Source organism: Catharus ustulatus, chromosome 2, assembly GCF_009819885.2.
Source record: "Catharus ustulatus isolate bCatUst1 chromosome 2, bCatUst1.pri.v2, whole genome shotgun sequence".
NCBI lineage: Eukaryota > Metazoa > Chordata > Aves > Passeriformes > Turdidae > Catharus > Catharus ustulatus.
Window position 1 is genome coordinate 27,078,833 of NC_046222.1, and position 15,477 is coordinate 27,094,309.

At 39.8% G+C, this 15,477-nt stretch overlaps 1 protein-coding gene across 4 annotated transcripts in view; it reads right to left on the reverse strand.

The window, feature by feature from the left end:
• GSK3B (glycogen synthase kinase 3 beta) overlaps nucleotides 1-15,477 on the reverse strand; it is a 178,442-nt gene that overhangs the window by 16,370 nt on the left and 146,595 nt on the right. For 2 of the 4 annotated variants that reach the window (XM_033053150.2, XM_033053152.2), the window contains 3 exons: nucleotides 14,087-14,182; nucleotides 3,720-3,758; nucleotides 1,207-1,393 (listed from right to left, as the gene is read on the reverse strand). In XM_033053150.2, the coding sequence (XP_032909041.1) occupies nucleotides 1,207-1,393; nucleotides 3,720-3,758; nucleotides 14,087-14,182 (322 nt within the window). The remainder of the gene's footprint in view (nucleotides 1-1,206; nucleotides 1,394-3,719; nucleotides 3,759-14,086; nucleotides 14,183-15,477) is intronic. The other 2 variants (XM_033053151.2, XM_033053153.2) reach the window with 1 other exon arrangement.

Genomic DNA, 15,477 nt, shown 5'->3' on the forward strand with positions numbered 1-15,477 from the left:
AATAAATACTTTCAAAAAGAACAGGGGTGAAGCTGTATTAAGATACTGGGATCAAAACTATTTTAGCTACTGAAGATCGCCTTAGAGGGGCAAAACAAAAGGCAATCCAGGAGTACAAGGAAGCACTTGTAATGTAACAACTAAATTTCTAACAACAAATGCAGAAATCAGCACAGAGGACATGATGTGCAAGCACAAGCTATTTACTTGACCACTTTAATGGGTTTTTGCTTCATAAATGGTCTTTATTTTTTTAAACAAAAAGTCTCCACGAGTTGAAGGAGACAGCTGTTTCACATTTTTTCAGAGGGGCAGAGCATGCACTAGAGTTTGAAAAATGACACTGATGCTAACTGGGCCAAAAGGTGTTTTAGACTTTCAATAGAAAATGTATACAGAACTATTCTTGCTCAAAGGGTGAGGGACAGCAGTTAATCACTTAAAGAAAAACAACAGAAAAGGTGCTCCAAAATTCATTACTAGCATATTTGTGTGCCATACGTCTCACATGTTCTGTCTTGGCAGGCAAAACTATTCTGGGGGCTATCAGCTTTACATTTCTAACTTCTGTAGAAAAAAATAGATGAATGGTTTTAAAATCTGATACCAGCCTGGTTTCAAATAAGAAAGTTAGTTGTACATTTATTTTTACACTTTCTAAATGACTGAGTCAGTGTAATGCCAGATGAACTGTACAGCATATAAAATCTGGAAAATAAAGTATCTTTATTTATCTTGCATTCAGAACCAAAACAGGCAGCAACACTACAAAGCTCCCTTCCAAATGTAACATGCATTACTACTTGGCTACAGTGTTTCAGGTGTGAAGAAGCAGGACCATCTCCAAATGATATTCTAAACTGATATTTCACACAAAGACATCAGCCCAGTTGTAGACTGAGCTATTCATACTCACACTCACACTCTGCAGACACATGCTATATGCATGCAATCCTTCCTGATGCAATCCAGTACACCCTCAGTACTGCAGCAAAACTGAATCGGAAGAATCAAGACTCTGAAAATCCTGTAACTCCAAGACCTTTTCCTCTCTTTTTGAAATGGACAGCTGGTTATGCAACTACTTAATAAACTTAGTATCACTTGGAGATTTTTTACTTCTGAAGGAGTAACATCTGCACTACAACCAACATTTATCCTGCTGCTTCCTCCTAAAGAAGGGATCCTTCAACGCTCTCGGGCTACCTTGAGTGGTGAAATTGAAGAGTGCAGGTTTATCTCTCCCGTTTGGTAACTTGACATTTGGGTCCCGTAGTTCATCAAAGAAAGAGTGCGCGCAGGCCTCCAGGGGAGTCAGGCGGGCAGTGGGGGTATACTCCAGCAGGCGGCTACATAGCGCAATTGCTTCGGGGGGAGTGCGGGGCCGGAAGACCTGCAGGGACAAGAAGAAAACAAGCAAGGAGAAACAGGTTGTCTGGCTAGGTCTCATCTCTTTGTTGACCAGAAGCAAGTCAGAGCAATTAAACCTCTCACTGCCCAGCAAGCTGGAACACTTTGTGCTAATCAAAGTCCTGCAATAAGTGTGGGAAAATCCATTCCAGGGTTTTGAGAAAGGGTTAATTGCAACGCCTTGCACTCAAGTGAAGGTGCAATGCCAGCAAGAGACTTCATGAGAGCGTACTCAGAAAAACAACTTTGAGAATGAAGGGGAAACTCATTCAAAAATTGTGACAAACACACTGGTGCTACCAGCCATGCATATGGAGTGGAGTGAAGGTGGGGAAGAAGGTTCAAATGAGCAAGATTCACTGGATGTAAGAATATAATACAGCCTGCTACAGTTCTGGGTTGGGGTTTTTCTGGCTAGTGAAGGAAGTCTTACTAACAAGGACTTTTGCAGGCAGGCAGTCAGACTGTTGCTATGGAGGCTGCTGTTCAGCTTTGGAGAAAAACAAGGAAAGCATGGGTGGGGTGCAGGAAATGTCTAGCTCAAATTTACAAGCTACTCCTTCTGTGACCTTATTCTGGCAAGCTACTCCTGTAAGTTTATAGGGATAATTCCTGCACATTTGGTATTTGTAAGGACAGCTGAAAATTGTGTCAAGAAAACCAACTATTTTAGTCTAACAGATTTTTACTTTGAGTACAAAAAGCAGTTATTCACTGCAGCTTTGTTTTAAACCTCTAAGAATAGTTCTACCCACTGCTAACCACACTCTCCTTTCTCATTCCATTATAAATAAAATAGGAGTTAATCATGTACATGACCTGGATGGCCTCCTCAAGCATTTGTCTCTTGCTCTGTGTGTTGCAGGTAAAATGCAGTCTGGGGTAAAGGAAGTAGGGTGGGCATGAGCTAAAAGTTCTGATACCAGCAATTTTGGTAAAAACTGAAGTAATCCAAAATGCCTTTGCACCAGTGCAGGTGAACTCAAGCCACACAACACCAAGGAGAAAAAAAATTAAATCGGTGAATGACATTCTAGTTAACCAGAGATGAGAAACTTGCACAGGCATTCCTTTAGGAGGTTTTAAACCAGGCATATATGCTCTCTTGAATGAGAATAAAACACAAAAGCCAAGTTCTACAGGGACTAAAATTTCCCGCCCTTTGTACCCAGCTGGGCCGGTAGCGCTGGGTTTGCTGCAGTGTGTGCTGTGCTAACTAACTCATGTGGCAAGGAATCCTGACTAAGGGAGTCAAGGAGCCATGTACAAGAAGACCTGACTTTATTCCTACTACCAGATTATTGCAAAACAAACTGCAGAAAGTTTTCACACTGACAGGAAGTTTTTCACAATGACAAAATGAAAGGCTTTAGGTTAACACTGCTGGGAAAGAGCCTGTACTGACCACCGTGTTACCACTGTAGGGCCACCTGAAGAGGCAGCAGAAGCTGCTTTGTGCCTGCTGCCCGTGGAGCTTGGATTGTTGACCACAGCACACAGTGGACGCAATTATTACTCCCAAGTCACAGCCTGACAAAATTCAAAACTGTCTCCAGTTAAAAAGAAAAAACCTTCTAGCTTCCCCCCGCCTCTCCATGGTAAGTAGCACAAATGTGTATGTCTTGAGGTAAACCCACAGCAGTGAAGTTGTTCTGTATTTAATGTGAGGTAAAATTACTGAGGTGTCCCTCATGCACCTTCACAGTGATATTTTAACAAGTTTGATTTATCATAGCTTGAAACTTCAGTTCTTCACTCTTAGCTGTGTTTTTCTCCTCAGCACAGTTCACATATCAGCCACTATACAGATTTTAAAAAGAAAACAATTTTATTTTCTTAAGGTAAAGATGACAAGCCCTTATATTGAGAAAATTAGTAGGCAGACAGTCACAAATCCGATATAGATAAAAGGAGTATTTTCTTGTCCACTAAAACTTCTCCTTTTCAAGTCCTTGAAACCCTAACATGTTTCCTAAACCCTGTTATGAACTGCTCAGCCTACCTTTGGATCTGGAATTAGTCATTTGGGGTAGGCAGTTCCCAAAGTCTGCCCTCACTGCTAGAAACCAGGAAGGGGAAAAAATATAGGTACCAGGAGGCCTCACACAGCCTTCTCCTGCAACAAGTGGTGACTAACACATGAAGCAAGTTACAGGTCTGTGCCCATCTCATCTCTATCAGCCTATGTTACATTTGCCTGGCTGCTGCCTCAAGGATGCAGCTTGAACTCAATTATTCCACTTCTAGCATTTCTCTCCTTTTTTTTCAAGGCTAGGCCTAGTAATTTGAAAAAATGTTTAAGTACATACCCGTACTCCTGAGGTGAAATGTCCTGTTCCTGACGAGTCCTAAAGATGATAATGCAGTGAAATAATCCAAACAGGGGGAGTCAATCCAAAAGAGAATAGTCCAGCAAGGAAAAATATAGCCAATATTATAAGAAATCCATGGTGTGGGGGACATAGTAAATGTTTACACAATTAGAAACTTTATACATCAGTCTCCATAGCAGCAAGTCCAACTTCACCACAGTGTATGTCAAAAAATCGATTGTGCAATGGTGAGGCATAGTATAGAACCATTTCTATATGAAATTTATGTTCCAATGCCAGTGCATTTACTAAAAAAATAAAAACAAAATTGAAATCAAAACTCTAACTTGAACTAAAAGGGTAATTGAAATTTCCATAATAAAGAATTTTCAGTCCTCGGTCCTGGATAGAAACATCCACAGAACCAAGTGACCAGATTAGTTTGTATCCATAGATGCATCCCACTTGTAAATCTGTCTCAGACATACAATGTAAACTTTTGGATGGTTTTGGGTTTTTCTCAAAAAAACCCAAATCCCTAGCAATTTGCAATTTGTGCTGAAGACAAAATAAAAATCCGAGATCTATACTTTGAATTTGGATACTTTTAATTTATGTGCACTACAAGTACCTCAGGCCGCCGCGGATTATTCTCCATTTTGGATTGACTTCCCCCTCCACTGGATTTGGTTTGCTGGCATTATCTCTTTAGGATTCTTCGGGAACTGGACGTACCACACCTCAGGAGTGTGGGTATGGACTGAATTTCTCTCTATTGTGGACTTATTCCCCCTCATACCCATCGCACCCGTTACTTAAGAAATTTTTTTCTCCTCAATTTGTCCCCTCCCACCTCCCTTTTGAATAATTCCCTAAGAAATAAAAGCAAAGCCCTCTATGATTTTTTAGCTCTTCCCATTCAGCGAAGTTCCCCCACTGAGAACTACATGAGCAGCTGCCGCCCATGGCAATGGCTACGCCAGCACCTCCATGCCACAGGGCACTGACGCCAAGACAATGCTGGGCTGATGCTCCATGGTGGGAAGGGGCAAGAGGATGGATAGACAATGCGACTTGTGAGACATAAAGCCCTTCGTACATATGTCTCAGCAGGAGTTTAAAGTCTCTATAGTTCTCAGTGAGGGAATCAGTTTAGTAAATAATCCGCGGATTATTTTTAGTCTGCGGACTAAAATTTAGTGCACGGACTAAAATCCGGCCCATCAGAGCCAAGTCTGTCTTGGTCTAAAATACATTTGGGTGAAAGCAAAAGAAAAGGGAAAAAAAAAGAATAAAAAATGAAAGGAAAAAGAAAAAAGAGGAAGGAAAAAAAAAAAGAAAGAAAAAAAGCTAAGTGCACAAAGTGTTTGGGTAGACTAACATTTAGTATGCAGTCGGGCAAAAGGCACAGTAAGTCCACAAACAAAATAGAAACCAAAAATAAAACACTGACAGGAACTTTTAAAGCAATCAAATACTACCCCACTGGTGCAGTGATTCATTTTTCTAAAATGAAGCAAGACCTTCTGTAAGGCTATTTGTCCACAGGAGGGACTGAAGGCTCAAGTTTTCATTTTAAAAAATGAACCTGTTTTGGAGATAAACAAATGCAAAAAAAAAAAGGCTTTACATACAATATTCTTCAAGAATAATTTGCACTTGAATAACTCAAAACCTCTTGTTTCTGCAATTTCAGGCTGAGACCCAGGTTGCTGTTTTTTTCTTTGGGTTTTTTTTTTTTTTTCGGATGAGTTACAAAAATCTCCGGATGATCATGTCAAATGGAGATGCTCATCCAAACTCATCGAAAGTCACAGCTTTTGGTGCTTTTGTTGGCTTTTCCCACCCCCTTTCAGATCCCAATAAATCTATACCTCACCAAAAAGCTGAGGGACTAGTGTGAGTTTTTTCTTTGATCAGGCATGCTAGTGATGCTCAAATAATAACAGACCACAACAGCGAGTCAGCAAGGCCTGACACACTCCTCTCTCCTTCTGAAGTTGAACTGATATAAATGCACATTTTTTAATGTTACTCCCCTTTCATTTTAATGGAACTGCCATCTTCTTCAACATTTCAGGCTTAAGTAGCCCTGGTGCACTACACAGCTCTCATCCCCAAGAGACTTCAATTCATATGAAGGCTTTGTGCACTAGCAGAGCAGTCACATTTTTTCTTACTAATTTGAAGTAGTTCCTACCAGTGTAGTGGAGTTTACGCCCCTTCTGAATTTTATTTTTCTGCACATATGGAAAGATGAAAGAAAAAGGATGGAAAGCACAGAATTCTCCTATTTCACTTCACTCACGTCAGCATTCAGCTCTCAAATAAAACCACATGGGGCAAGAGCTAAGTATTGTTTTAACAGAAAGGTTGCTCTGACTTTCAATTCAATGACATTCCTCAAACAAACTTTCCACACACAACACGAGTTCCATCATCTTGGCATAATTAAGCCCCACAGCCAAAGCTTCACAATGTGACACCAAGGTGCGTTTCTAGCCAGTGTGTATTAAAAGACATGATTTCATGCCATCAACCACTGTGCATTTTGCATGCAGATTGTGAATACTGCCTTGTAGCATGCTGTGCTACATCAAGTCATATTAGGAAAACGACATCTGCTGCTAATGCAGCAAGTTTGTGACACCATGGTAAAAAATTTCCTAAGCAGCTTCAGACTCACATGCTTTGCCAAGAACCACCCACACCACCAATTCAAGGCTGACAGTCTGTGCACATTCTTTTGGTTTGTAAGCATGTATTTCGTATTGCACACGAGCATTTAGCTAAGAGGGAAAGCTCCTTCTTTCAACCAAAAGTTTGTACTGTTTACAAGCCAAGTCATCAGTGTAGAACTCAACTCTAAAATCAACTTTTAAGAAATGCTATCATATAATACCAATTACTAAGAAGCAGAATTTTGATCACCCAAGCCAATAAAGCTCATGAGAAACACAACACATTCACAAAAGGAGAGGGAAGAGACACACACAAGACAGCAATGTATGCACTGATCTCCACCTGACACAAAAAACACCAAGGCTGCATCTGAAGCTCTTGGGACAAGTCTTGTTCCAAATGCCCGAGAATTTCAGCATGGGATTTCTGAAATATGCCATTTGGCTATTTTGAAGGGTGTAAAACTCACGTGATATAAAACGGGGGTTAAAAAGTGTCCACAAAAGAGGCAATGGTGTTGGGAGGTATTTTAAAATATATATAAGCCCCCCAACTTCTTTCTCCAATTAAATCCTTCTATGTTTTTTCTAAAAGCACCTCAGAAATAGTAAACACCTGATTAGTCAAGAATTTCTGTCCAATGGCACTTAGACAGGAGAAAATTAAGTAAAAAAAATGAAGAAGGGTTAAGTGGCTTAAAAATGAGCCAATACAAAACTGCGAACAGGTCCAGGAACCTGTCTTGAAAGCTACTTCATGTTGAGACCACACACTTTTTACTGGGCTCCTTCCATTGAGGACCCTGTGGAAACAGAACGAGTTCATATTTATTACCCAGTGCATGTGCTCTGCTTCTCTCAAGCTCCAAAGAAAAGCAACAAAGCTAAGAGGAACAATACAGCTCCCCTTCTTCTGAGAGAGAACCCCCAAAAATGTACCTCAGTGCTCTCAATCTCACTGGGACAGCTGCTATGAACAACCTAGACAGATGTGTTGCAGTGGAATGGCTAAACAGATGGTACACTGCAGAAAGTATGTTAAACTTAGCATTTAAATTCCATAGTTGCACTACTCGAAATCCTTTCTTAATGTTGCATTAGTGTTCACTCCTTTACTGTTAAGGTAGTACCTTCTTTACTGCATATTAATTGGGCAGAGGCAGGGCAATTTAGCACTCAGCAAACCTGGCTTTTTTTCTCACCCATACAAGATAAGAGATTTAACCATTGCTGCTACCAAAGGAGCTGTCAAATATGAACTTGCCAAAAAACCTTTTTTTTTAAATTAAAGTTAGTCTCCAGCAGAGCTGTTTTCACTCTTTGCCTGTAAAGTCATTACACATCAAGTGAAAAGTAGAGCTGTACTGTTTAGAAAGAGGTCAGGGCACAGTTTCACAACAGGCATAAATCAAGTCCAGTTCATGCTGGAAATAAAAGTTCTGCTTTTTTGGACATGCAGGTCTGGCCTGGTCCCTTGTCCCAAAATCTGCAGTCTGGGCATAATGGTCAGTCAGGTAAAGGATATTGATCCAAATCCTGAACATGTGTTACTCAAGAGGTTTTTATTACCATACAAAGCATAATGCATTTCAGGAATATGCAGGTGGGAGGTAGAGAACTGACCCGACTCTATGATGAACATAATGGCAATTATGGAACTGCAACCAAAGAAACTTCTCATCCTCATCACTGTATCTTTGTTCCTCTACAAAAGAACAGACTTAAATCTCAGAAAGAAGAGCTCGCATTTTCATCTTTCGTCTAAATCCAAGCCCACTTACAAGATTTCTGAGTTTTCACTTTCTTTTGTCATCAGTTATAATTAGAAGTGACAAAACAAGCTGTCTGTTTTTCTATTTTACTGTTTTGTATTCTTCCTTGCATCTACAGTATAAGCAGTCACTTTGGAAGCATTACAAGCAAAACAATCTGCTTTAAAAGTAGACAACAGGAAGGAGAGCAGGAGTAGGACAGGATGAAGACCTAAAACCAGTTCTGGAGGGTGGAAAAATGTTAATGAGAGAGACCAGGCTCTATGTCCCAATCCCAGAGTGTGGGGAAGACAACAGGATTGTCTGCTACAAGCACAGAATTATTCAACATTCAAGGTAAAGTGATTAGTATGGACAAACATACATACAGAGCACACATGTAGACAAGAGGATATCAAGATTTAAATATTAGGCAAGTATTTTATAGCATTAGCAGAAATTAATTCATAATATAGGTGGAAATATGAATTCTAAAATCAATAGCCAAAGCTACTCTTTAGCATGACCAAATGTGGTTTCTGAACAACTTCAGCTGCAGCCAGAATTGGTCAATAGTTTTGGAAAAGCACCAGAAGGGAAGAGTTGGAGTCTGAAGTCTCATCTTAGATACTGTTTTCCTATGCTTATAACCATTTGGCTTAAAGACATGGACAAAAAACCACCCTGAACAGTGCAAATAATGAAAGAGTCCCTAAAACAAAGGAAGTGCTTACAAAGTTGGGAAGGATCCTGACCGAATCTCCCACAAGTTTATTGTGAAGACAGAGCAATGCAGAGAAAAGTCCTCTGTGTTCGTCTACAAGAGTGCACAAGAGTGGGGCAGAGATGCTCAAAACTAATCTAAACATGACAGTTTTTCTCCCTGTCTCTTCCACAGTCAGGCAAATGACTCCTGTCTTTTTCCAATTGAACACTGACTTGGAAATTATTATTCAGGCAGCAACTAAGTATAGATTTGGGAATGGTGAATTAAGCCATACTCTTGAGTACACTCAAATTTATCTTACCAAAAGTATATTAAAAAAATGCCTGCATGTTTGAAAAATCTTGCAAGCACTTTCAGAACAGAAGAAACAAAGGCAACCAAACCACAGCACACTGAAGAGACTCACTGTCCATTTTTAAGAGCTGCCTACAGTAGAAACTGCTTCCATGTCTATACAATGGAAACAAGGAAAGGTTATGATTAAGTAAACTGCCTTTGCTGTTACGACTTATATTGTTCTGCCATCACAAAACATGGACATCTATATGCATACATATCTTCCATTATCCTGATATTATACTGGCAAACATGTGTCAGTATCCTTGGGTGAGGAAAAGAAAAAAATCCAAGAGAGTAATTTTCCCCACACAGAAAGGGCTTAAATTACGTAATTCTATTACATTTACTACAATCCTAATCAGATCCTTTATTAGCTAGATGAGAGGAAAGGCAGGTTGTCACAGTTGGACATTTTATATATTTCTGGAAGCTATCAAGCACTGCTTTTGTTTTTCATTACCCCAGGGATCTGAGACCTGAAGGTAGCATCTGAGTAATGCCAGCATAAAGGGCAGCCGTAATTGGGCTACGGTAAGCAACACCCATCTTCCACAAGCTATGAAGAATGTCTTTAGACCTTTTATTGGCTGTCCCACTGTCCCTGCTCCCTTCCAAAAGATTCACAGGAAATCACCAAAGTTGAACTTAACAGCCCTGTGATTTGTAGTCTTGCACTTGATCCTGGCTTTCCTCCTTGGCTTTGTATGGTTATATATTAACCATGGAAAGAGTTACATGGTAGAGATGAAGCTTAGTCAGAAGAACAGAAACAAGCATAAGGATTAGTGGCACAGATCAGACTGCACTTCTGAGAAGAAAGAAGGCTCAAGGAGTTGAGGTGGCTGAAAGACACAAAAGAAAAGATATGACCCAGTAAGAACAATAGCAGCAAAACTCCAGAAAGGAGTAATTTCACGATTATAAGCCGCACCATTTTGACTAAAATTTTGGCCCGAACCCAAAGTGCGGCTTATAATCAGGTGCAGCTTATCTATGGACAAAGAATGAAAAGTTGCTGTTTTAGTTTGGAGGACAGGTGTCTGCTGAGAAAGGCAGGAGCTTCTCTTTGAAATGGAGAATGTAAACCCCCTCCCTCCAAATTATTGTAATTTTGAAATCAAGGGGCTTTCAGGCAAAGATATGGGAATTAGGAATAACAGCTCTTTTCTAGGAAAATTAAAATAGAAATACAGTACTACAAAGGAACAAACTCCAAACCCTGACAAAGTCAGAGTACAACCTGACACCCCGTCAGGCAGGGTGTTGGTAGCAGTCCCATTAAATGGTGGCTGGATCCTCCTGCAGTGACAGATGTGATTCAGTTGAAGCCGTGGTCCTGTAGAAGGTGCAGTTTCCCCCTGGAGGTCCAGTGGTGATTTGGAGAAATCCGGTTTTCCTCTGGAGTCCAGTGGAGAAAGGGGCTACCCTAGTGTCCCAAAACCTCTGTTTTTATCTTGGTAAGAAATGTTGGGCTCTTTCCTCTGGCTGGAGCAACTTCCAATAGGATGCAGTAATTTTATCAGTCACACAGTGGGACTCAATGGGCCATTAGGAGAAAATGACTCGCTGGAGGAAGAATGGGTTGTGAAAAGATAAAGAACAATGGCCTGCCTGGTTTCAATGGATGGCCCATTAGCAGAATATCTGCCATTGAGATAAGGATCACTGCCCCCACCCTGAACAGATGGTGATAGAATAGATACCTTTTATCACACTCTGTATTGTAAAGTGCGGCTTATAATCCTGAAATTACTGTAATTTTTATTTCATGAGCTGACACCACTGGAAGAAATGGACTGGCTTTCCAGCCCAAGATATACCTAAAGAAATGACTGTGTTTAAAAGCCTTCCTATTCTTTTCTGACTGTTGTAAGTCAGCCATATTCACACCCCTGCAAAACACTGCCTCTCTTATAACAGGACGCTACTTACTTCACAGACCAAGGTAGACAAGCTGTAGGATGCACTTCCATGAATACAAAGTATTCGGTACGAAGCGAAAATAAAGGGAGGTTTGGACGAAAATAACATTTAAGTTACTAAACACATTGGTATTCTGAAAAGAACCTCCCCTGCTGAAGCACCAAAATGTCCTGGATTCCTCCTGTTGAGGCTGGGGTTGTAAGCATAGGAGACAGAGGAAAAGAAGAGGGAAGCTCTGTTTCTGAAGAATGGTTTGAGAGATTCCTGGAAAGTTCAGATTTTCTTTTCTTTTGCTAGCAAGGGACAGGTTGAGTTTCGATCATCAGGAACCTCATGCATGTAAACTGGTATAAAAACACACACATGCTCGGCCAACACAAAACTGTATGGGAGATGAGAGAGAGGTCTCTAAGTTTTATAATGGGAGACTCCAACTCTTAAGTTACAAATTTACTTCAATCTAAAATTGTCGACAAATTGAAAAGTCAGTCTGAGAACTGTTTGCACTGCAAACATTGCTGCATAATATTGCTGCAGAAAAATAGAAAAATTCTTTTTAGAGTGTTATTTAGACTTGTCATAATTTAAGAAGGAAGTTATCAATACTTTATTAGGATAATACCAACGCATTTCTACTGAAAAGCTTAAGATATATCTATGAAGTTAGGCTTCAAACATCATTAAAACTTGTACTTAAAATTCCAGTTTTAGCCCAAAATTGATTTTCGGAAGACAATGTTCCTTCACAGATTTGTCTGTCTTCAGAGTTAAATAATTTCCATCTCTTTAAAAAACCTAGAATACATTGCATTGCACTACAGCGCCAGCCACCATTCTTCACAAGCAGCTAACAGCAAATGTAGCAATTACACATAATCACAGCAATACTGAGTAGGAAAGTAACATATCCATGCCTCCCAGAAATGCCTAAAAGAGCAGATCAGAACCAGATCCATCCAATGCAAGTCAGCACCACAGAATTTCAGATGCAACCTATAGATACTACAGCTTCCGAAGAAAATTCTTAAATTACCATCTATGCACACTTTCGCAGACCAAGGAAGTTCCCTGAAAACAAGACCTTACTTTTGTATACACTACTGGCCTGGAAACAACCAGTTCCAGACTGCATAGAAATATGCACTGGGCACCTCAACCTCATGAAACTAGCTCCAGCAGGGCCTACAAACCCAACTTTGACAAATACTCATGTTCTATTAAACAGCACAAAACAAGGAGAATGCTCTTATGTCTAAGAGCTTACAGCAGAGAGTGACTATATTCTCAGTACTGCTCTTTCAAACATGCTGAAAGCAGCTGCCTAGAAGTTATTTTGCACATACCAAAAAATCCTCCTGTCTGCTGAATCCTCTGGTCATAACTACTCAACAAAAATAACCACTTCCTATCTATTGTCATCTTCAGTAATTCTTCGGCTTAGATGTCCAAGATTTGTGCTTCTGAAGCTCCAAGTTCAAGTCCTGTTGGCAACTAGCTGAAGCAGTATAGTTACACACACAGTTGTAACAAAAAACCACAACTGACAATATTATCACTTTTACTTCTTCAGTCACTCTAGTTTATTCAAAGCCAAAGCTCTGAAGAGGTTTCTGTCACTATTCAATTCTAAGACAGAGAAGCTCTAAGAGGATTGCCTGTGCACACTGACATATCATCAAATGTTATATCAATACAACTGGGTAAGAAGAACCAATTCTATGTAATACTACTACTTCAATCTATCATGGCTCAACATGTTCAAAATGTTGAAAGAAAAGGATCTTGAGAGAAGTAATACACCAAGAAGATAAGAAGATAGGCATCATTACCAGCATTGTGCTGGGCAATAAATTTTTTAAATTTAGCATTTGTATAATAAGTACAGATCTTATAAATGAAGTCTCATGTAACCCAATTGTAATTAATTGGTTTAAATGCTACTCTACACCCAGTTGACATCAGGAAGGGCTGTGTGCAGAATGACTTGAAAGAATGAGAAGCTATGCTGTAAGCACAACTCTCCAACATTAATTGTGACCTAATGGAGAATGCCATAGAATATTTGGTCCAAAAGAATCTGCCCTGGACATGCGCTCAGTTAGGCATGCAGTCCTTCCAAACACAGATATTACTTTCTTAGCAGAAGGAAACCTGAGTGCTGAGATAGGATGGAAATACACTGTGACTACAACAGACATTTCTCAAGCAGCAAGAGGAAATGTTAACTACCCAGGCTTCAGTTGCTTGAGATTCAATATTTAACTTATTCCACATCCAAGAGGCTGACTAAATGACTGTTACTTTGTCCCAAGTCAAATACTCATCATTGCTTGACATGTGAAAGACTATTTAATTGTGCAGCAATGTATCTGTTTCATTGCTAGCAGTTTCCTCTTTGGTCATGGAGGTCGTAATATTGTCTTGTGTGTATTGCATTTGGCGTCTCTCTATGAAAGTTAGATAAAAAGAGATCTTAAGAAGCAACTCCACGAAAAAAAAAATCTCAACAGCACACCTACAGAAATACAAACAGAATATTATCTATGAAAGAAGAATTTAAGAAAATTACTGTCAACCCACATCACTCTATTTTACAGCACTAAAAAAGTGCCACATACATACTGGGACACTTTCCTCTTTTCTATGTGACCATTGTGCATATCAGCTAATAGTATGACAGTATGTAGAATATTGCAATATGCTACTAACATACACATCATTATCAAAAATCAAAACAAACAAAAAAAAAACCTCACCTACATGCAACCCCCAGACCAGCAGATATTACAGTGTACTGCTACAACATCTCCTTTTCCTCAGCTACATCAAACGTTTGCAGGGTCCCAGCTTAGTTAAAAACACTGAAAGTCACCAAATCACTGAACAAACTGAACAACTTTACTTTCAGCCCACATCTTTATTATTCAGATCATATAGACTCACCTTAGTCCATGGATGTGCCTTAATCTGAGGAAATTTGAATTCAGTATAGTTTGGATTCATTTCTCTAATTTGCTCCCTTGTAGGCGTTCCCAGAACCTATACAGGATGGAAAGAAAAAGGCAAATCATTTGGACATGCTTCATATGGAATTAAGACTGAAGTACAACCTATCAGACATTGAGACAACTGAAGTCAATCTGTGTAATTAGTAAGTTAATATGATGTTGAGAGCAAAATAACTAAACTTTTGCACCCATGAGAGGAAATCTTCTCTCTGGGGGCCCTTCTCCAGTCTTTGATCACTGTCCAGAGTAAAAAATGTGTTGCACTCTTGCTGCTGCCACTTGCCCGTCAGTGGGCAATACTAAGAAAAGTTGTTTCTTCATTCCCTCATACCACAAAGCTTTTACACACTCTGTTAAGACCCCGCTTTTACCCCTGGCCAAGTCTTCTCTGCTTCAGGTGAACAGTGCCAGCTCTTGCAATCTCTCCTCATATGGCAGATCCTCCAGTGCCTTAATCACCTTTGTTGCCCTTGCTCCAACATCAGTGGTCTCTTGCTGGCAATTCAGTTCATGCTCCAAGCCCAGTATCAAAAAATTAATCATCTTAAAAGATCAACATGTTACTGCTGAGTGTCTGCTGCTCTCTTCACAAAAAAATCCATGTAGGGTTGGGCAGTGGGTGCTTCCTTATTCATCTCATTACTTCCACATAGAGGACATACTTAGTTTAAATCTAACTTGGAAGTATCTAAAAGGCATACCACCTCTGGTTTACTTTCACCAAGTTGTATTTCTCATTCCCAGAATCTGCACAATGTTTTTTATGGATGCAAATTAATTGTATGAGAAATAACAAACAACTGCTCATCTCTTTGTAGGGGTGGGTACCTTTTGAAAGGATTTCAGAAATCCCTTAACGGAATAAACCTGACAATATGGCATCAGTGCTTTCTTTTCAGTTATCACCAAGTATGAGAGAGCCATTGTCTTCTAGCTATATATAAAAATTGCAAAGTATCTTCAAGAAATCCCATTGTTTTCTGCGTGCACTCAGTTCTAGGCACCAGTTTGCTCTGCTGAGAGAAGAAGAGATAGCAGAAGGCAGGATTTGCTCCTCTGTGCTGGGCTCAGGCTCATCTATAGTATAAAAAGCTATAGTGGCACTATTTTGGCCACTTGACAAATCCCTCCACATAGCTTAGCTTAGTGGTATCACTTCATCTCATCAGACTGCACTGTTACCATTAGGCAACAAATGATCACACGATGCTGGCGCTCTACCTTGCTGCTTGATTAAGAAATATTGGGTTACAAATTGCGGTATCTGTGTACATTTTCATTCAGAAGAACAGAAATTACAAAAATGTACTCCAGAATATCAGGTAA